The sequence below is a fragment of the Oncorhynchus kisutch genome, linkage group LG1 (genome assembly GCF_002021735.2).
Source record: "Oncorhynchus kisutch isolate 150728-3 linkage group LG1, Okis_V2, whole genome shotgun sequence".
In the NCBI taxonomy this organism is placed as follows: Eukaryota; Metazoa; Chordata; class Actinopteri; order Salmoniformes; family Salmonidae; genus Oncorhynchus; species Oncorhynchus kisutch.
In genome coordinates this window covers 70857831-70881136 of record NC_034174.2, presented here as the reverse complement: position 1 = coordinate 70881136, position 23306 = coordinate 70857831, and the positions used below count along the sequence as shown (strand labels likewise).

Genomic DNA, 23306 nt, shown 5'->3' with positions numbered 1-23306 from the left:
TACGCTATGGCATTGTTACTGTACATGGATGGTTTGGTAACCTGACGGTGCAGCTCACTGTTACATGGTTTGGTAACCTGACGGTGCAGCTCACTGTTACATGGTTTGGTAACCTGATGGTGCAGCTCACTGTTACATGGTTTGGTAACCTGACGGTGCAGCTCACTGTTACATGGTTTGGTAACCTGATGGTGCAGCTCACTGTTACATGGTTTGGTAACCTGACGGTGTAGCTCACTGTTACATAGTTTGGTAACCTGACGGTGCAGCTCACTGTTACATGGTTTGGTCACCTGATGGTGTAGCTCACTGTTACATGGTTTGGTAACCTGATGGTGCAGCTCACTGTTACATGGTTTGGTAACCTGACGGTGCATCTCACTGTTACATGGTTTGGTAACCTGACGGTGCATCTCACTGTTACATGGTTTGGTAACCTGACGGTGCAGTTCACTGTTACATGGTTTGGTAACCTGACGGTGCATCTCACTGTTACATGGTTTGGTAACCTGACGGTGCAGCTCAAAGCCCAAATCTTGAGACTGACTAAGACAGCAGGGAAGATTATAGGCATGACACTTCCCTCCTCTCTCCCGGACAGGGTCATATCGGACTCCACACATGCACTGAACACAGAGTTCCAGCTGATGCCACCGGGGAGGTGTTATAGGGTGCCTAGATGCAGGCTGAACAGATATAAACAGTACTTTGTCCCCCTGTCATTAAAACTGCTAAAAATCAGTGGAGACACAGAGGCCCTTAGGCCTTCATCATGTGGAACTGCCACCTAGTCACATCCTTGCCTGCCATGCACTTATTAACGTTGTGTGTGGATGGGGAGGGGGGTGTATGATGGGGTGTTATTCTATGTATGTTGTGTCAATTTATTCTATGCATTTATGTGGAGGCAGCAGCAGTCTCTATTGCCCAAGTCTGCATTGTAGGCCATTTTATTGTAGGCCTACTTACTGGAGCCTATTCATCAAAATAATAGAGAATAGAGAAATGATTTGCCTAATAGAAAAGGTGTAAATTGTCAATAGATTGATTTCGAAAAACAAATCAAAGTTTTGCAATAGTGTTTGCAGTAAAACTTGTGAAATTACGAAATCACAACTGTATTTTTATTCTAAATACATTTAGTGAATGAAAGGAATTGCAACAGTAGTCATTGATGGCCCATTGATGATATCAGAATTGTATTCAGCCTAAAATCATCACATTTCAATAATACAATTTATGTCCCTCCCCCTTACAGCAGAAAAACACCGCCCACTGCCTCCGTAACAATCCACAGTCAGTAGAGAGCTTTTCCAAGAAATTGCGAAAGAATCATATCTCCACGGACTGTGTATGCATAACGTATCTACTTGTTCTTCTGCGAGTGCATTTCAGAGACTTTTTTCGATTTTGTTCCACGTTGATCGTGTATGAAGCGCATGCTCAGATTACCAAACGGTGCAGTTTTTTGCTTTATCGAGGAATACAGAGGTGAGTGTATGTAAAGTTGGTCACAGAACACCCGTTTTTGTTCTATTCTACTATAGACAGTCTGCCACTTTGGCTTTTCCGTGAAGGGGGAGCAGATGTGAATGGTTGTTTTGTAACCTGCTAGCTAGCTTAGCATAATGCTAATGAATGCGACAAAATAGTTCAATTGTGGCTTAGCTAACGTCCATTTTGTAAATTGCCTAACGTTAGTATTTAATGCTAAACTCCATAATCAGCTGTTAGCTGACAAGGTAGCTATAACTAGCTACATTACTAGCTAACCCCCTTGGCGACCTGCAAGCAAAGAAAAGGTGATTTGACAGAGACCATTGTTTGTGCCGGCAAGATAAGCGCATAATGACAAACCCTGCCCGAGCTGAGCCTATAATTAAAAGGTAGCTACAGTATATATGCAGGCTAACAATGAGCTAAACCTAGTTATTAAATATGCAATAGGTAACTTTTTTTGGGGGGCGACCCAACCAAATTCACATAGAAATACAGGTTATAGATCTTTCATTATTGAAAGCAAGTCTAAGAAGCGGCAGACCTGTTCTATGTGCGATTTTCTATGCTTCCCGTTCTTAAGTTTTGGTTTTATATACCAGCTTCAAACACAATATTTTTGTTTATGGAAAATAGATTAGATGGTACAATGGTTCTCTACACAATCACGGGTTGTTTTGTCACAAACTGAACTGAGGTGAAATATTAGCAAGTGATTTATGAATATTGCACCTTTTAAAGCACATACCTAGCTACTGAATTTAAAATGTGACCTAGCTAACTAATTTATCACTTTTTTTTGGCCACAAAATTGCTGTTAGCTAACATGCTAGCTAGCGAAGCTCAGCTGATTATTGCTTGCTACTCAAATGGAGTAGTTGCTGCTAGTTTACTTGACATTCTTTTTACCTTGTGTTGATTTGCCCATTTTTTGTTTTTGTTTAGCAAACGTGAAAAGTAGTTAGCTGCTACATAACGTTAGCTATCTATTTGTTTCATCAAAAACATATCTGGCATGGTGCATCATCAGCCAATCAGGCATTGACTGGTCTGACGAGGCAAGTCCAGTGTTCTCTGTAGGACCTTGGACCAAGTCTGAATGAACACTGTATAATGTTCTATTGAGGATAAACATATTAACTTGGTCTTTGATTGTATAGCCCATTACAAAATGTTAAATAAAGCTTTACTCTGCATATCTTCACTGGTTTATCAAGGAGCATAAGGCTGGAATAGGCAAACTTTTATCTATGCCAAAAATGCCAAGGGCTGTCCTTGGCCTCCTTAGAAAACTTGCTCAGTTGAGTAGTTCACACTGTGATGTCACTTTGCCTGAACCCAGTTTCAGAGCCTCTCATCAGATGTCATTTTTCCTGAGCACAGCTGAGAGTGAGGAAACTCATGGTTGCCGGGGATGTCTTTCCCTCACCCTTAGCCAGCAGATCTGACCTGCTTGCTTACAGCTTATACTAGGGTTGGACAGCATTCCTGTGTATATTAAGACACCGTGGAGCCGGCGTGAGGTATTGCTCAGAAAACGTACCTCAATCCAAGGATGAGAAATGTGTTGTACTCCTGAGTTGTCCCAATATCTCAACTGTCACACCATGAGAAGATTGAACGAGTGCTAAAAACGAGCAGTCTTCTCGGTGTAACAGTTGGGATAACGGGACAATTCAAAGTACAACACATTTCTCATCCCTGGATTGAGGTACATTTCCCGAGCCTTATCTCACACCGGCACACAGTGCCTTTTTAATATACACAGGAATTCTATACAACCCTAGTGCTGCTGTAATCAAGGTCAGATCTGCTGGCTACCTCGACCCTTCAACCCCTCAAGGTTTTCTCGCTTGTTTGTGTATTGTGTCATTTGCGAGTTGTGTGACAAAGAAAAGCTGACCCCTTTTTTCTCCTGCTCCCTTCCCTAGTCTCCTGGGTGATAGAGAAGGCAGTTAATGTATAAACAAAAAACCCTGGTCCTTCTTTGGAGAGACCGCTAAAAACATAAATCTTTCCCCTGAGAATTTTACGCTGCTAAACACTGAACAGATGTGAATGCTGGCACTGAAGGCTCTATTCATTTCGGTTTTTATCATAATAAAAACATTAATGTGTTACTGTCTACCGTACAGCTCAATTTCCTCTCACGTGTGCTCGATTTAATCTAACCTGCTCTAAACTCTTTGTCCCTCAAACTGAGTAGCCCAGAAGAAGTGAGTGACTCCTTTGATTTCTTCCACCTGGGTGGCCGACCGTTTGTCATTAGCCACAGTCAGGATGAGGACAGTAATTAGTCTTCCATTCAGTCTTATTGCATAGAAATGGCCTGCAAACTGCAAAGTGTGAACATTGACAACACACACTGTTCGATTTCTTTAGTCGTCAAGAGTGACTCAAACTAGGGATGTGTCCCAAGCGGCACCCTGTACACTAAATATGGAATAGGGTGCCATTGGGCACACCGACTTGGCAAAGTGTATTTTAGGGATTTGATAAGATTATTGTGGCTCTTTTGTTCTGTCATTGACATAACAAACAGCTGGTGTGACTGGAGGACTAGGTTCTCCCCGCCCGGCGGCTCTCCCCGCCTTAGAACTACATAATTAGTCCAAATGCAGCCGGTTTTCAGGCAGTGGCTTGCAACTGTGGCTCGTTCATACAGGTTTCGCAGAGCGAGTGTAGTGAACTCTTTGAGAGTTCATACTCCTCCTGTTTGAAGATTTCAGAGATATTTGATGCGAAATAGATCCTATATAATGTTCAGTTAGGCCTATGCTCAAAGCGCAAGAAGAGGAAACTGCAGAATCATGTCAAGGTGAATCTCTTATTTTCTCCCTGTCTAGATTGACTTTCAGAGGATTTTAAAGGTATAAATATGACCACTTCATGGAGCGACAGACTGCAGAACTATGCAGACCTACCAGCCAACATGGACGGGCTGGCCATGAAGAAGTACCGCAGAGAGGCTTACCATAGGTATGTATGGATGGACACTGTCAGTGACATTAGTTACCACAGTTGTTGATACTCTCAGGGGTGACATGTTCCCATAGGTAGGTATGTATGTATGTACAGTGGGGAGAACAAGTATTTGATTGGCCTACCCAGTCTCTAGACCTGAACCCAATAGAACATCTTTGGAGGGAGCTGAAAGTCCGTATTGCCCAGCGACAGCCCCGAAACCTGAAGGATCTGGAAAAGGTCTGTATGGAGGAGTGGGCTAAAATCCCTGCTGCAGTGTGTGCAGTCCTGGTCAAGAACTACAGGAAACGTATGATCTCTGTAATTGCAAACAAAGGTTTCTGTACCAAATATTAAGTTATGCTTTGCTGATGTATCAAATACTTATGTCATGCAATAAAATGCTAATTAATTACTTAAAAATCATACAATGTGATTTTCTGGATTTTTGTTTTAGATTCAGTCTCTCAGTTGAAGTGTACCTATGATAAAAATTACAGACCTCTACATGCTTTGTAAGTAGGAATACCTGCAAAATCGGCAGTGTATCAAATACTTGTTCTCCCCACTGTATGTGCAGTGGGGCAAAAAAGTATTTAGTCAGCCAACAATTGTGCAAGTTCTCCCACTTAAAAAGATGAGGCCTGTAATTTTCATCATAGGTACACTTCAACCATGACAGACAAAATGAGCAAAAAAATCCAGAAAATCACACTGTAGGATTTTTAATGAATTTATTTGCAAAATATGGTGTGTAAACTTTTGTTATTGACCAAATACTTAATCTCAATACTTTGTTATATACCCTTTGTTGGCAATGACCGAGGTCAAACGTTTTCTGTAAGTCTTCACAAGGTTTTCACACACTGTTGCTGGTATTTTGGCCCATTCCTCCATTCAGATCTCCACTAGCACAGTGATGTTTTGGGGCTGTTGCTGGGCAACACGGACTTTCAACTCTCTCCAAAGATTTTCTATGGGGTTGAGATCTGGAGACTGGCTAGGCCACTCCAGGACCTTGAAATGCTTCTTACGAAGAAGCCACTCCTTCCTTGCCCGGGCGGTGTGTTTGGGATCATTGTCATGCTGAAAGACCCAGCTACGTTTCATCTTCAATGCCCTTGCTGATGGTAGGCTTTGTTACTCTGGTCCCAGCTCTCTGCAGGTCATTCACTAGGTCCCCCCGTGTGGTTCTGGGATTTTTGCTCACCGTTCTTGTGATAATTTTGACCCCACGGGGTGAGATCTTGCGTGGAGCCCCAGATCGAGGGAGATTATCAGTGGTCTTGTATGTCTTCCATTTCCTAATAATTGCTCCCACAGTTGATTTCTTCAAACCAAGCTGCTTACCTATTGCAGATTCAGTCTTCCCAGCCTGGTGCAGGTCTACAATTTTGTTTCTGGTGTCCTTTGACAGCTCTTTGGTCTTGGCCATAGTTGAGTTTGGAGTGTGACTGTTTGAGGTTGTGGACAGGTGTCTTTTATACTGATAACAAGTTCAAACAGGTGCTATTAATACAGGTAACGAGTGGAGGACAGAGGAGCCTCTTAAAGAAGAAGTTACAGGTCTGTGAGAGCCAGAAATCTTGCTTGTTTTGTAGGTGACCAAATACTTATTTTCCACCATAATTTGCAAATAAATAAATTAAAAATCCTACAATGTGATTTTCTGGATTTTTTTTCTTCTCATTTTGTCTGTCATAGTTGAAGTGTACCTATCATGAAAATTACAGGCCTCATCTTTTTAAGTGGGAGAACTTGCACAATTGGTGGCTGACCTTTTTTTGCCCCACTGTATGTATGTATGTATGTACAGTACTCGTCAAAAGTTTGGACACACCTACTCATTCAAGGGTTTTTATTTATTTGGACTATTTTCTACATTGTAGAATAATAGTAAAAACAAACTATGAAATAACACATGGAATCATGTAGTAACCAAAAAAGTGTTAAACACTCTTGGCATTCTCTCAACCAGCTTCACCTGGAATGCTTTTCCAACAGTCTTGAAGGAGTTCCCACATATTCTGAGCAGTTGTTTGCTGCTTTTCCTTCACTCTGCAGTCCAACTCACCCTAAATCATCTCACCCTAAATCATGAGGTCAGGTGGTTGTGGAGGCCAGGTCATCTGATGCAGCACTCCATCACTCTCCTTGTTGGTCACATTGCTCAGCAGCCTGGAGGTGTGTTGGGTAATTTTCCTGTTGAAAAACAAAAGCACAAATCTGATGGGATGGCGTATTGCTGCAGAATACTGTGGTAGCCATGCGGGTTAAGTGTGCCTTAAATTCGAAATAAATCACTGACAGTGTCACCAGAAAAGCACCATCACACCTGCTCCATGCTTCACGGTGGGAACCACACATGCAGAGATCATCCGTTCACTTATTCTTCATCTCACAAAGACACGGCGGTTGGAAGCAAAAATCTCAAATTTGGACTCATCAGACCAAAGGACAGATTTCCACCGGTCTAATGTCCATTGCTCGTGTTTCTTGGCCCAAGCAAGTCTCTTCTTCTCAGTGGTTTCTTTGCAGCAATTCGACCATGAAGGCCCGATTCACTCAGTCTCCTCTGAGCAGTTGATGTTGAGATGTGTCTGTTACTTGAACTCTGGTGCAGTTGCTGATTTCTGAGGCTGGTAACTCTAATGAACTTATCCTCTGACTGGTTGAGGGAATGCCAAGAGTTTGCAAAGCTGTCATCAAGGCAAAGGGTGGCTACTTTGAAGACTCTCAAATATGAATTATATTTTGATTTGTTTAACACTTTTTTTTTGGTTGCTACATGATTCCATATGTTATTTCATAGTTTTGATGTCTTCACTATTATTCTACAATTTTAGAAAATAGTAAACATAAAGAAAAACCCCTGAATGAGTATTTGTGTCCAAACTTTTGACTGGTACTCTGCATGGATGGATGGACACTGGGAAGATAGCCTAGCGGTTAAGTGCTGTGGGCCAGGAATCGATAGGTTGTTGGTTCGAATCCTCAAGCCGACTAGGTGAAAAATCTGTCGAGACACTTAACCCTAATTGCGCCTGTAAGTCGCTGTGGATAAGATCGTCTGCTAAATGACTAACATGTAAATGATGTACAATAAGATTCACTTATATTAACCTACTGTACTGTATGTAGCCGTGTATTGTGTGTCACTGTTTTCTTTAGTTATTAGTCTACCACAGATAATTACAGCAGCAACATATGACAGTACGCTATGATACTACTAGTCCCAACCCTCTGTTTGTAAATGTCTTTCAACGTCAACTTTCCACTTAGCCTAATTCTCAGTTCACACCGTCATAACCACTCAGTATGTCTTGTAAATTGCTGTAGATTTGAATGGTGTAGTTGTAGGTTACTCTTTGGTCAAAAATCTTGCGACAACCTGTCAGCCATTGTAGCGTATATTACAGAGTCCGTGTGTACTAGTTTGTTTTACACCCGTTCAGTGTAAAACCAAGTCTCTGTGGATTTCATTTAGCACTTCCTGTCTGAAGCGTCTTCCTCTGAACTTCATGACCGTTATGCCAACATCCTGTTCAACTGAAACACACGTGTTTTCTCAATACTGACATGTCATTTGTGATGTGTTGGAGGTGGGCGATATGGCAGAAAAATCCATATTGCGATAAATTGCCTGAATTTAGGCGATAACGATAAATAGAACGATAAGTTTACAACATGAATGCACACCACAGGTTTTTAAAATGATCCTTTAAACTACTAGTACCTGTTTGATGGTTGTAGCCATCAATTGTCCCATTAACAAACATCCATATTATATTAGCAAACATATTTAATTTCAAACTTCACATTCCTCTACTATAGGCTACTTATCGTAATGGAAGATATCAGCTAAATGTCTGTCGATCATTTTCGGTTCATCATCCCAGCTCTAGTGTGTGTGACTGTGTGTGTGTGGTCCTACACTAGCTGTGTGCTGCGGTCAAATAACCTCTCTCTATGTCCTAACTCGATAAACTAGTCCTCTAATTCGTTAAATATAGGCTAAAGTGGTGCCCGGTCGTAAAATAGGTTACAATGTTTTGGCAGTCACATACTTTTGTAATTGAAAATGGGGACCCTAAAATAGATGAGCCCTAAATGCATTTTACCTCATGATAGGAAAGAAGCCTTTGGCCGTGCATGCTGGTTAGCTGGCCTTAACGGTAGACAATGGCAGTGGGCAGGAATGCCGGCTCCACGTGAGTGAGATAAACAGCCGCTTGTGCAACGTTTAACTTCACCAAAGAGACGTTGTGTGTGCGTGTGCGGGTTAATTGCAGTTATTTCATACGGCTACATAACCTATGGACATTACAGCGCCACTAAAGCTGTCACTTTTCTGTCACTGTGTCGCTGTTGGGTCTATCTGAGTTCACTGGCTCTCTGGCATCTGTAAAGAAGTCTGTAAGCCAAGTCCCTCACGACAACAGCATTGAACTGTTACTACCTGGTTGTTTTGAGGGGCTGATGCATTTATGTACATCTAACAACACTTTTTTGTCAGGCTTAGTTTAACAAACTTTGCAGATTCAAAAATATCAGCAACCTTTTGCTGAAAGGCTGATGAAACCATACAATGAAACAATCCACTCAGTCAGTAAGGCGAACACCATTTGTTAGTCTCACAGAGAAGGGTCTGTTAGACCTAGATAAACTCTTTCATGGTAGGTTCAATGTACTGTTTCCATAAGATAAGGGTACTGGTGGTACACAAATCTGCCTGATTGTCACACGCTGTGGTCTGCCTAAGCTAGGGATTCACTGTTAGATATAGACTACATAGAAATAGAATCACTGTGCTCTGAGGGGCTTTACCCGTTCTAGTAAATCTATTTCTACGCCGCCTGCACCTAAAAGTGAATCCCTCAGTCAGACCACAGTGGCGACAACCAGACAATCTGGTAATGGTAGGCTAGTACGGGAGGCCGGCCCACACATTCAGTCTATTTGAGGCCCAGTCATCAGGTCAAAGTGGGCTGTCCCCCACCGTCACGCTTTGTCAATAGTAGGGAAATGAGTACTCGCAGAACTTGGGCAACATTTATGACTCCCACTCACGTTCACCTCGGTGCTAATAGCCCCAGAACACCTTGGTCTATTTGCAGAAGGAGGGCCTGAACAGGGCCTTGACTGTTTAACCTGTTCATAGGGGGACTGGAACAAGGAGAACCCCCAGTAATCTACCCATTACTTCAAGACCCCGCTTTGTACTCAATGCTGAGAATACAGTAGGTCCTTCTTAGGCCTACTCACATTCCAGACAATTGTTATCAGTTATCCTAGAGAGACCTTGGCTGTAAGCTACAGCTTAGTGTCAGTAGTAGGTCTACCTCACATCCAGTGCACTGACATTGTAATCGTATCATCCATATTAGGGATTGTAAGCATCAGGTAATTGGCTATTTCTGATGAAATTCTTTTGAGTTAAAGCAGTGAATGATGTTACGTTCTCCTTATTCCTGATGGATAGCATAGCCCCTATTCACAAACCGTCTCAGTTAGGAGCGCAGATCTAGGATCAGGTCCCTCCTGTCCATACAATCACATTCATTATCACCTAAAAGGCCACACTGATCCTAGTACACGATGACTCTTTGCGAATACAGGCTTGAGACTTAGTACTGTACATTAGCCTAGCTCCAGTGGCTTAGGGCCTGGGAGGCACTGAGTTTGTTGCTGTTTCCACCTGATGGATTGTTCTGGATGTCTTTGAGGGCTACAGCAAACTGCAACTCCCCCCAACCAACAACACTAGTGACAAACGGGCACCACAAACAACAATAACAGAGAATGATGCAGAATGGCAACAATAATTTTTGCAACAAGTCAGAAATTGAATGGCAAGGAAGCAAAGAGAGTGGGCTCTTTTTGTTTCTGGGCTGGAGTTGGAATAGCATTATGTAAGCGGGCTAGGCCAGAGCGCAGGCTAGTAAACTTTTAGTCACGACACAGAATGCATCGTATGTCTGCCGCCGGGCTTAACTCGCAGTGGAAGCTGGTTCATCAGTATGGAGCTGCAGCAAGGTATTGACAAAATATTGGATCATTTATGAATGTATTATGGTCTATTTCCTAGGACGGTGACGATAGCATTATCATAATAGCTGTGTTCAAATACCCATACTAACATACTGTATACTACATACGTAATGAGTCTATATACTGCATACTATTAGTTAATTTTAGTATAGTGTAAAAGAACTGTATCGTTTCAGTTGAGTGTACTAGTGCTTTGCCTGTCCACCGGAAGTTGATGCTGTTGCTATGCAACCTCTTTCTAGCTTATTAGCATAGCAATGCCCGTTGAGAATGCACAATGACTAAACCACATAGCTAAGAATGAAGTGAATAATCATGTCAATAAACATTGAGTAGTTAGTTATATAGCATATAGTTAATATACTGCCTGGCAAATTCGATATGTTAGTAGCCAACTAACTTTAGGACGGTAGTTAGCTTGCATACTGCTGTGATGATATGCGGTTCGTAAGGTTAGCTAACTGTCAGCCAACATAACGTGTAATGCAACTTATTTCAAAAGTCATTACTTTATTACATTGCTCAACATTTTCTTAACATTTGTCTCAATTAGTTAAAGCAATTAGTATCTTTTCTCATTGGACTTTAGCTGCATATTTTCCACCATTTTTCTTTTTCTCCAAATCTGAAAACGTTGTGAAGCCACGCCCATTTTGCATTATGGGCCCTAAAAGCACAGAAATTGTGTCCACTGCTTGTATACTTAGTATTTTGGCGAATTTAGTACGACTTCCAGAACTTTTGGCATACTAACTATATCCATACTATGACCAATAAGCATACTACATACTCAATTTAAGTCACAAATAGTACATTAGTGTGGTTAGTGTGAGTATTCGATTATAGTGAATATGTTTTCCATGGTAAAAATGAAAACACAAAGCAGACAATTCTTTGCTCCTTTAAAAACCTGCTGTATTTAAAATATTGTGTTCTATAGCTTGGAAAATATATAAATGTGACTTGATGACAACATAATGATGTCTGTTACCAACAATAAGACTTTTTTTTTAAAATAAGATAAATCTGTTTATTTATTTTGCCATGATACTAACTGGTATCGTCCCGGACCTACTACTTCCCGGAATAGGAAAAGGGTAGTGTTGGGGTGTTGTGGAAATGAAGATTGTGTCATAGATGTGGATTGACTGTTTCGGATTAAAGAAAAACCGCTTTGTGGAATGCCTGTCAACATGTTTTCAATCTCATTAACAGATATGTAGTTGTTGAACTGGATTGACTAGTTGTATGAAACATATATTTTTTTAAATGGCTAGATTAATTATGTTGATTTGTGCGTGAAAACATCTGGAGACCTTTTTTGAATACCAAAATATTTATTTAAAAAAATGCTAAATTCTATGTGTAGCCTAATCTTTTTTTACAAGTTACTTTGCAGTATAAGTTGTTTTGTGGTAGTTTGTTCAAAAGCTGTAGGTAGCAGGCTAGGCTGCACTAACACGGAAAAGCCTAGAACCAGAGGAACAGAGTTCCTGACTGGTTCCAGCTCTGACTGGAGCTGCCTGGCCTGGCCTGCCACTGGAGCCGCCTGGCCTGGCCTGCCACTGGAGTTGGCTGGATCAGAAAGTGTCAGGCAGGATATGCCAACAATGCCGACCACTCCGGCCATGCAGACCCCCCTACCATGCCTTCAGATTTAACACTGGGGACAGTTGAGCTAGTTGAGGTGCCACTGTAAACATGCTGTCTATGCAGAATGGAGAGTCATGTTCATTAGGTACCAAACTGACTGATACAGGGATGGAACTTGTCCAATAAGAAATGCTCATTTTGTTGTCCATTGCAAAATGTTTTGCTATAGTGTGCACTTGTGAACCTACCCTGTAGGAAGCAATGCACTGTCTAAAGGCTAATAATGCCTTTTAAAAGGTTAAAAAGCTCAGACAGCGAGTCTAGCTGTCTAATACTCAAATTCCTATGTTTTTAAGACATGTGGGAACGTGCCTTGTAAGGCTAGAGAAAATAGGAGCTTACTGACTTCATTATCTGTGCCAGATTGTTTCTAATATCTGTTTAGAGGCCATGCATATCAATTGTAGATGTTTGTTAGGCTATATTTCAAAATGAGAACCACGTGAGCCATCACTAGATGGCTAACATATGATTTAATCGCAAAAATACCTCTGCTCATTCTTCTTCTGTGAGAGGCAATTTATCCTAATGTTCTCCTTGCACACAGAGGTAGAACTCTCTTGTATGTCTCAAAATCACTCTGAATCACATTCTGATTATATCCTTCTCTTTCCTCCCCTTTTTAATTTTTCTTTTTAGAGTTTTTGTAAACAGAAGCTTGGCCATGGAGAAGATTAAATGCTTTGGCTTCGATATGGATTACACTCTAGCCGGTAAGTGCACTACAGTCGCTGCCTTGGCCGTCAACACTTCTTTACAGTGTGTATGTGGGCGCCCTCAGCCCACCGTCACTACTTTACAATGTAGGGTCAACTCTAGTTTGGTTGGCATAGCAACTAGTCGTCGGCCATATTGATTTCTCCTTCAGTGTTTGTTGACAAAGTACACCGGGTCAGAACAGGGGCTCACGTGTCATTCAATAAGCCCAGACCAGACTCACTGGGGACTAGGGGTGGTGGGTAGAAGGGCAGGGGAGGTGTAGGTTTCTTGGGGTACAGCGATGATGGAAAAAGGTGATGAGTTCTTCAGAAGGATACTGTAACGGAGGAAAATGCGTTAACTCAATCTGTAATCTGATTTAGATGTCAGTTTAGATGTATTGTTTTTAGACTTCTGTCATTGGAATATGCAAACAACAAAACTCTTTGACCTCAAGTGAATGGCTAAGACTATCCTCACTTTCTAAATATTAACTAGTACAGTTTCTCTGTATTTGACTAAGCAATAGTAAAAGAAAGTAGCAGTAATTTTCTAATAGTTTTCTAAGTGACAATAGGTTGTCTGTAATCCATTGACCTGACCGTCAACCACATGAAGGCTAAAGTCAGTTAGGGGACATCTCTTGACACAATGTCTAGATGATGGCGTTGACATGAGTCCGTGCCCGATTTGTGGCCGCAAGGCGCACCAAAACCCTAGATGAGGTTCTCCCCAGTGACCGGCAGGAGGCTGAGGTGTCGCTGTGTCGTGCTCTGGCCAGGGAGGCCACAGCCCGTTCCTGCGGTCACAACTTGAGCGTTGAGTGAAGCGATACGATAGCCCTGGCATCTTGTAAACATCATCACTTGGTTATGGGCCATCCCATATAAAGAGGCTACATGTCAACAGTTGAGCGTCCATAAAATCTGCCCTCAGATGATGGAAATGGGATATGGGCCGCGTGTTTGCGGGTACAAGCGATCCCCTTTCCCTAGGGATGACCCCCTCCTCAAAGTCACACACACACTGTACTTCTAGATGAATTACCAACCCTCCATTTAGCTGAGTCACTGAAGCACGATTAGCTAGGTAGATAGCGTCTTGACCAATAGGTGATAGTACTTGACACCTGAGGAGTCAGACCCCTCACTGGGACGACTTCTCACGGAAGCAGGTAGGCTTTCCATTTGGTTTCTGTTTCTAGTGAGGATTTAAAAAGGGGGCTGTTAGGAGTTGTCCACAATTGTTTTCATACAACATGGTTACATGTACAACAAATCCTCTGACTGTAAATAGACCATAACCATACAGTGGTCCTATACGTTCGTATTAGGACCGTGATCTCTGGTCAGTGTTGGACCATGGTCCTCTATGATATATAGGCCTTCTGTCAATAGCTTTGTGTCACACAGAGGAGATCAAATGTCCTCCCCTCTATCCATGTCACTACCATACAGTATTTCCACATCAAGACCACGATGCCTGATAAAATCAAAGGGCATTAGTTGAACCATGCCCTTTGATGATAGGTCATCCGTTATTAACTGTGGTTTATATCAAAGGTCGTGAAATCATCCACTGATGACAGCTCTGTGTCCTAACACTGTCCCTGCCCACTCGCCTCTGGCACATTACCGTGGCAACTAGATGCCCCCGGCGACGCTGGCTGACACATCTGTCCTCGACGACTCGCTGTTCTGAAAACACAACATAGAGGCTTCACTGTACTGTAGTTCAAATAACTCACACACACACACACACACACACACACACTGTTCTGAAAACAACCTAGTGAGAGAGTCGACTAGTGGAGCCACACTGTCGACCTGTTAGTTCTATGGGGCGCGGGGTTATCGTTCACTGTTCTATTGTAGCATGGTGATTAGCCTGAAAGCCATTAGTTTTGGAATAAGCTAGACTATGCTATGCTAACTCTTAGCCTTTGGTAGAGCGGAGCCCAAGCTACTAATTTATGTTATTTTGACAAGGTGTTGCTGTCTAATAAAGATATTGCTGTCTGAGTGACAGCGATGTCTGGACCCACCTCCGATACGGCTATATAATTACTTAGGCCTATAATTAGCAACCAGGAAGTTGTCCAGAAGACACTTCATATGTCATAAGCTATGGCTACGATCCATATGGCACCCTATTCCCGATACAGTACACTTCTTTTGACCTGGTGCCATAGGGCTCTGGTCAAAATTAGTGCACTTTATTGGGAATAGGGTGCCATTTGGGATGAAGGCTGTTTATGTATCTGTATATAGCACAGTCTAGTCCAATAGATTTACAGGTCTACGACCATGTTTTAGTTAAAGGGTAAAGTTGTTTACCCTTAGGTGAGGGGTATAGCTTACATTTGGAAAGAAATTGGCCCTGGAGGACTGTAAATTCTAGCCTGGTCACTCTCTCCTCTCTCTCACTCACTCACACACTCACTCACACACACACACACGGCTTAAGGGGAGTACAATTATCTGTCAACAACTGCATCAGGAGAGGAGGATTTAATGGATCCCCAAGCTTAGTGTGTGTTTGTGTTACCAGGCTATAATTTACTACTTTTCAGTGTCACATTCGTCCCAAATGTAAGGTATACCCCTCGCCTATGAGTAAACAAATCAACTATTTCAACTTAAACATGGTCCCAGACCAGTAAATCTAATGGACTAGAACAGGGATGGGCCACGGAACAATTTCACCCCCATCTCTCAACTTACTGTTGAGAGATTTAGAATAATAGAACACACAAGGTTCAATTTTGAAATGTCAGGGATTTAAAAAATATATATATTTTATCGGTAAATTAGTCTAGCGTTCACCTGTTTAAACTTGTAGTAACCATGGCCAAATTAGCGACCGGGGTGGGGCCAGTTATATTATTAAAAACGGCCTACGTTTCTGTTCACCCCATGGAAAAATGTGTAGAATTGCTGAAATGTTTTGCTCGCAAGGTGGGGATGTGCAGACCCACTGCCCACTGCAACCCCTCATGATGAGTTCTGTTTTTCTGTGACCCCCACCCCCATCAACGTTTCCTATCCCTGGACTAGACTGTGCTATATATACAGACATAAATAGGCTGTGTGTGTGTGTTTCCACGCCTGTGTGTGTTTAAGCTAAAGCTGTCTGAAGGTCACAGCAGTGGACAGTGCAGAGAGAGAGAGCGAGCGAACTCTGCTCATCACCGGGCCAACCAAAGAGAGAGCTGATCAGGAAGGTGGCGGAGGGGAAAATACTCTTAAAATAGGTTTCTTTGTAACAGCCACAGAGCTTAAGGAAATGGAGGCAGGGATGAGGGGAGGAAAGGTGGGAGGGGCTATTTGTATGGAGGAGTCTGGCCCAGAACTGTGCGACTCTTCGAGGCTGCAGCCCTGGGCATGATGCCCAGCACTCCTCTGCTTCGCTAGCTAGCCAGGGACACTGGAACACCACAGGGGATTTGAACTCACCAGAGAGCGAGGGAGAGAAAACACACAATTGGGCTAAGAAGCAAACACACAAATGGGTAAATGTGCGCATACACACATTACACCAAGATGGGTATTCACACTCGTCTGTCTGTCTGTCTGTCTGTCTGTCTGTCTGTGTGCATGCGCTAACTCAGTAAGACACATATTTGCCCAGGCCTATTCCTTCCACGTTTGGAGTCTCAGCGCTAGCTAGCCTATCCCCACATTGTCCTTCCTGCTCCCTCTAAGCATCAGCCAAGTCCTCCCCTCCTGCAGCCTGACTGGACCTAATGTGGAAAAACACCCTTTATATGAATACCATCTGACAGAGCCTTCTTCCAATGTCAGTTAGCATTCTCATCGGCTGATAGGCCCCTCTGGCCCAGGCCTGGACATTGTATCCCTCTCTACTTTTCCCCTTCACCCATGGCTTGGCTCACCAGGCCTGGGGGATGTGTTCATTAGGCACCAAACGGCAGAAAACAGACTGAAACAGGGAGGGACTAAATGGACCTGCCCAGTAAGAAAGGCTTATTATCCTTTTCTGTTGCCCAACCTTGTAAACTGTTTTCTGTCATGTCCCCTAATGAACAGGGCCCTGGAGATGTCTGGTTGTTTGGCGTCTGAATGTCATCGTCTCCACGGGCCTCATTAGTATCAGAGTCCAGAGTTGAGCTATGGATCCTGTTTCTCCACGGATTAGATCCTAGGGTATTCAGGCCCCTGTGCTCTGTGTGTGTGTGTGCCCGGGCGTGTGCGTGCATGCACTTTAGGGGGAGAGGGGCCAGGCTATGTTATTACCAACAGTATCCCAGATACCCTGACGGTTAGAGTTCTTTTAAAAATACCTGTCTCGCGTTGCATCACGTCACCATGTCACGTTGCAATAGATAACGCGCTGTTGTCGAGGTGAATGGGTCCCCATTGGCTGGTTGAGGATCAATGGGAGGCTGCAATTTACAGAGTAGTCCGTTCGCAAACAGGCCATTAGACTTGACTTCCTCCTACGTCCTTCTCCTAAATGTATGGTGTCAGTGTAATTACGTGCCTGTATAGGCATCGGGGAGTGCTGCTGTGTGACTCTGTAGTCTACACCGGCTTGTGTTAAATGCTAACGTCTGTGTTTCTATTCTCCAGTGTACAAGTCTCCAGAGTATGAGTCCCTGGGCTTTGAGCTGACCGTGGAGCGCCTGGTCCACATCGGTTACCCCCAGGAGCTGCTCAGCTTCGTCTACGACCCTGCCTTCCCCACCAGGTGACCACACACACACACACACACACACACACAAGGTGACCACCAATCACATCATACCGTTAATGTTGTTGCCATGGTGATGGCGTTATACTGCTATATTTATTTATTTATTTTAACTGGAAATGCTTTGATGTCAACGGGGCACCAGCTGTACTTTGTTACCAGGTACCTATTACCTATCACATCATGGTTGCCATGTTGTTGCCATGGTGAGGACGTTTTAATGCTATTTTTATACCTGGCTGCGTGGGTTTCTAATTTGGTCCTGGTTGTAGCTAGGTAGATTGTCTGATGGGCTTTTAAAGATCATGTATCAACCATTTCTAGATATTCTAACTGACTGAATGATGTTGTTTCTCTGTATTTCTTCAGAGGCCTGGTGTTTGACACTCTGTATGGGAACCTGTTAAAGGTGGACGCCTACGGCAACATCCTGGTCTGTGTCCACGGCTTCAATTTCCTACGAGGGTAAATGGTGAACCCCGACGCTCTCCTAACCTTCTCACAGTGTCCTCCCTACGTCCTCCTTCTCCCCGGATCATTGAGCGGGTTTTTGAAGGTTAGATCCCGGTCTACCTGCCAAGAAATTCTCCTGACGTTGCACTTTCTTTTTCTCTTCTCTCCCCAGACCTGAAATACGGGAGCTATACCCGAACAAGTTCATCCAGCGTGACGATACTGAACGTTTCTATATCCTCAACACTCTCTTCAACTTGCCAGGTAGAAGGAGGAGAGATTCTGTCCATGCCAGAGCCATTTAATTATTTAAAAATGTGTTTATCTCCATCTAGATTCAACTGTCATTCATAAGAGGGACAAGCCCAGACATGCCCTCCATTTTGTCTGAGCACAGTTTGAGGCAAGGCCATGGAGTTCAACTCAACTTTATTGACACTCGATTGATTTTACAGTACAGTTTCCCTCTCTCTCTCCAGAGACCTACCTCTTTGCCTGCCTCGTGGACTTCTTCTCAAACTGTGACAGATATGCAAGGTAAGGAATCCCTAGTCACACTACCCACCTTATTTGTCTTGTGGGTTATATACAAATAATTCCTGGATATGACATGGCAACATTTGATAAGCCAATTAGACAACATGACAACAGGGTAGGTCCATATCTCCAATAAAAATCCTCCAATAAGGAAGTACTTTAGCCCTAACCCTGTTAAACCAGTGGATGAGTAATAGGACCACCCTTTTATTGTGTCATAAACAAGATACTTTATTAGGATTACTCAGCTCTCTGAATGATTATTGGTCTTCCATACTAATCATTCCACGAATGCATGCAGTAACTTAATTCCAGATTTTCAGATTTCATTACTTTTATTATTTAAATTGACCTGTAATGACTAATCATCTGGCATGATGTAATATCATGTCTTATCGTCTCCATATAATTGTACAATCATTTGTTAGCGATAGTTTTAATGAATTCTTTGTGTGATGATGTGATCTGCAATGGAATGGCTGCATGTCTTCTCCTCTGAAACGAGTTGTTGGTCTTTTAGGGGGAGATTGCTTTCCTGTTTGGCTGGAAACCACCTCAAACAAGGGAAGACTATCCCATTTAAAAGCAAAACAAAAACAAAACAAAAAAATGTAGTGAAAATGGCTACTAGCGTTTAAAAGCAAAGCTCTCTGTCTGGCCTTGGCCTGTCCACTGGCTCTGTGTGTCCCTCTCCTCCCCCCTTACCTCAGCTGTGAGACTGGCTTTAAAGATGGCGACCTCTTCATGTCCTTCAAGAGCATGTTCCAGGACATCCGCGACGCCGTCGACTGGGTCCACTTCAAGGTAGCGCGATGAGGAAGTCTATCACAGTGCAATCATTTGTTCACTTCCATTCACTTTACTTCCATTTCAAGGTGTTATATGGGGCGAAACGCCCAATGATGATCTTTATCTTGAAGCAATCGTTTACTGTTTATCGTAGTGCTAATGGTATGTACCCTGAAAATGATTGACATGGTTTACAGTGAGTGTCATCATAAAGAAGACCATATGATGTATGTGAGCTTGTTATTTTTTCGATATATTTCAACCCATTTACCTGTTGTCCTGTCTTCCAGGGCACCCTGAAGGAAAAGACAGTAGAGAACCTTGAAAAGTACGTAGTGAGAGACGTAAGTACACACATGAACATTTTACCAGCCCCTTTAGCGCTCGACTTGTGTCGTATTCCTGCGGGAACACACTGGCACGACGACTTCCAAACCTGACGAGAAGTCAACATTTACTTTACGTCTCTGTCTGTATGCCTGTACGAACGCACTGTGTATGATAATGGCTTTGTAATATTTAGTGTTCCCTCTCTCTCATCAAGGCAAAGCTGCCTCTCCTGCTGAGTAGAATGAATGAAGTAGCCAAGGTGTTCCTGGCCACCAACAGTGACTACAAATACACACACGTGAGTCCACAGTACTGACCACGCTAAGTGCCCCGGTCCACTGTTTACACACACACACACACACACACACACACAGAGGAATGGACGATTCACATGCACAGTACACAGTAACAGACATCCTTCAGAGCCCAAAACAATAGTTAAGTCCTGCCTTGTTAAACGTCCATGCAGAGCAACATTTAATATGCAAAGCAAACACACACACACACACACACACACACACACACACACACACACACACACACACACAGAGGAATGGACGATTCACATGCACAGTACACAGTAACAGACATCCTTCAGAGCCCAAAACAATAGTTAAGTCCTGCCTTGTTAAACGTCCATGCAGAGCAACATTTAATATGCAAAGCAAACACACACACGCGGCTTCACAAAACATGTCCTGGCAAACTGTCACGTTTGCATATGAAACTGGAGTGACGTGTTTGCGTACTGAACTGGGGCATATAGCTGCATGAGATGACTAATAGACTCGTTATGTTGTTTACGTTTCTCACAGAAGATCATGACATACCTGTTTGACTTCCCCCACGGCCCAAAGGTAAGAGAATCATATTCAACATTCATACACGGCATTCTCCCTCAGACATGAAATCTTGTTAACTACATGCATCTATATAAGTTAACTATCGTCGGTACGCATTGACCAGAATCTGTGTTGTGTTGCAGCACGGGACATCCCACCGGCCGTGGCAGTCCTACTTTGACCTGATTCTGGTGGACGCCAGGAAGCCTCTGTTCTTTGGAGAGGGAACGGTGCTCAGACAAGTCGACACAGTGAGTAATTACACCATCACACCTCTGTCAGAACACAGTGCCGAGACTTTTGAGTGTGGTAGCCTGATGGTGTGGTAGCCTGATGGTGTGGTAGCCTGATGGTGTGGTAGCCTGATGGTGTGGTAGCCTGATGGTGTGGTAGCCTGATGGTGTGGTAGCCTGATGGTGTTGTAGCCTGATGGTGTTGTAGCCTGATGGTGTGGTAGCCTGATAGCTATTCGGTCACACCATGTGAAGTACAACTTCTAAAGAATTATAATTTGAGCAAGTTGAGGTGACTAATCTGCTTGGAGTAATGGTCAAAGCATATTGATTCAACAGTAGCTATGAGGAGAAGTCTGTCCATCATGAAGTGCTGCTCTGCCTTCTTAACAACACTATCAACAATGTAGGTCCTACAGGCCCTGGGTTTGTCGCACCTGGACTACTGTTCAGTCTTCTGGTCAGGTGCCACATAAAGGGACTTAGGAAAATTGCAATTGGTTCAGAACAGGGCAGCACGGCTGGCCCTTGGATGTACACAGAGAGCAAATATCAATACTATGCATGTCAATCTCTCCTGGCTCAAAGTGGAGCAGAGATCGACTTCATCACTACTTGTACTTTGGCACACAGCTCGGACACCCATGCATACCCCACAAGACATGACACCAGAGGTCTCTTCACAGTCCAGAACAGACTATGGGAGGCGCACAGTACTACATAGAGCCATGACTACATGGAACTCTATTCCACGTCAAGTAACTGATGCCAGCAGTATAATTAGATTTGAAAAAAATATAATTAAAAAACCCTGATAAATACACCTTATGGAACAGCGGAGTCATAGGCACAGACACATGCATACACACACACACGATAACATGCGCACTATACACACACACACATACACATGGATTTTGTACTGTAGATATGTGGTGGAGTAGGGGCCTGAGGGCACACAGTGTTGTGAAATCTGTGAATGTAATGGTAAAATGGTTTAAACTGCCTTCATTTTGCTGGACCCCAGGAAGTGTAGCTGCTGCTTTGGCAGGAACTAATGGGGATCTATAATAAACCCCAGGAAGAGTAGCTGCTGCTTTGGCAGGAACTAATGGGGATCTATAATAAACCCCAGGAAGAGTAGCTGCTGCTTTGGCAGGAACTAATGGGGATCTATAATAAACCCCAGGAAGTGTAGCTGCTGCTTTGGCAGGAACTAATGGGGATCTATAATAAACCCCAGGAAGTGTAGCTGCTGCTTTGGCAGGAACTAATGGGGATCTATAATAAACCCCAGGAAGAGTAGCTGCTGCTTTGGCAGGAACTAATGGGGATCTATAATAAACCCCAGGAAGTGTAGCTGCTGCTTTGGCAGGAACTAATGGGGATCTATAATAAACCCCAGGAAGTGTAGCTGCTGCTTTGGCAGGAACTAATGGGGATCTATAATAAACCCCAGGAAGTGTAGCTGCTGCTTTGGCAGGAACTAATGGGGATCTATAATAAACCCCAGGAAGTGTAGCTGCTGCTTTGGCAGGAACTAATGGGGATCTATAATAAACCCCAGGAAGTGTAGCTGCTGCTTTGGCAGGAACTAATGGGGATCCATAATAAACCCCAGGAAGAGTAGCTGCTGCTTTGGCAGGAACTAATGGGGATCTATAATAAACCCCAGGAAGTGTAGCTGCTGCTTTGGCAGGAACTAATGGGGATCTATAATAAACCCCAGGAAGTGTAGCTGCTGCTTTGGCAGGAACTAATGGGGATCTATAATAAACCCCAGGAAGTGTAGCTGCTGCTTTGGCAGGAACTAATGGGGATCTATAATAAACCCAGGAAGTGTAGCTGCTGCTTTGGCAGGAACTAATGGGGATCCATAATAAACCCCAGGAAGTGTAGCTGCTGCTTTGGCAGGAACTAATGGGGATCTATAATAAACCCCAGGAAGTGTAGCTGCTGCTTTGGCAGGAACTAATGGGGATCTATAATAAACCCCAGGAAGTGTAGCTGCTGCTTTGGCAGGAACTAATGGGGATCTATAATAACCCCCAGGAAGAGTAGCTGCTGCTTTGGTAGGACCTAATGGGGATCCATAATGAATACATATACTTGACATTGTTTTGCGGTGAGGCTACTGTTCCATGTGTTCTCTGGTGTTATAGACGACAGGGCGGCTGAAGATCGGGACCTACACCGGACCCCTGCACCATGGCATCGTCTACTCTGGAGGTAAGATACCTGGGGACATGCACTGACTCACAGCACAAACCACCAGACAGCACTGCCAACTTCACAAATCATCTAACTAGCAGAGTACTTCTAAACATGATGGATCTCAGTTAACCTTTATTTAGCCAGCATAGTCTTCTCAACAACGTTCACTGTTCTCCAGGGAGGTCTGGGTTCCCTAAAAACAAAACAATGATATGAATCTGAAAAACGTGGTACAAATCTTTCATAAAACAACATCATCCAGTAACGTCTACATTTCAATCTCTCTCTCTCTCTGTCTGTCTCTCTGTCGGTCTCTCTGTCTGTCTCTCTC

The 23306-nt window shown here is 43.3% G+C and overlaps 1 protein-coding gene across 3 annotated transcripts in view; it reads left to right on the top strand.

Annotated features, from left to right (window-relative positions):
• Positions 1-1254: 1254 nt before the first annotated feature.
• LOC109896623 (cytosolic purine 5'-nucleotidase-like) overlaps positions 1255-23306 on the top strand; it is a 31524-nt gene continuing 9472 nt past the window's right edge. Inside the window, exons 1-13 of one of the 3 annotated variants that reach the window (XM_031831628.1) lie at positions 1255-1491; positions 4344-4476; positions 12805-12878; positions 17457-17574; positions 17947-18042; positions 18203-18294; positions 18510-18567; positions 19278-19371; positions 19647-19700; positions 19901-19984; positions 20502-20543; positions 20672-20779; positions 22924-22990. In XM_031831628.1, coding sequence (XP_031687488.1) covers positions 4376-4476; positions 12805-12878; positions 17457-17574; positions 17947-18042; positions 18203-18294; positions 18510-18567; positions 19278-19371; positions 19647-19700; positions 19901-19984; positions 20502-20543; positions 20672-20779; positions 22924-22990 — 988 coding nt within the window. In that variant the 5' untranslated portion in view covers positions 1255-1491; positions 4344-4375. Of the gene's footprint in view, positions 1492-4343; positions 4477-12804; positions 12879-17456; positions 17575-17946; positions 18043-18202; positions 18295-18509; positions 18568-19087; positions 19372-19646; positions 19701-19900; positions 19985-20501; positions 20544-20671; positions 20780-22923; positions 22991-23306 lie in introns of all 3 variants that reach the window. The other 2 variants (XM_031831631.1, XM_031831629.1) reach the window with 2 other exon arrangements.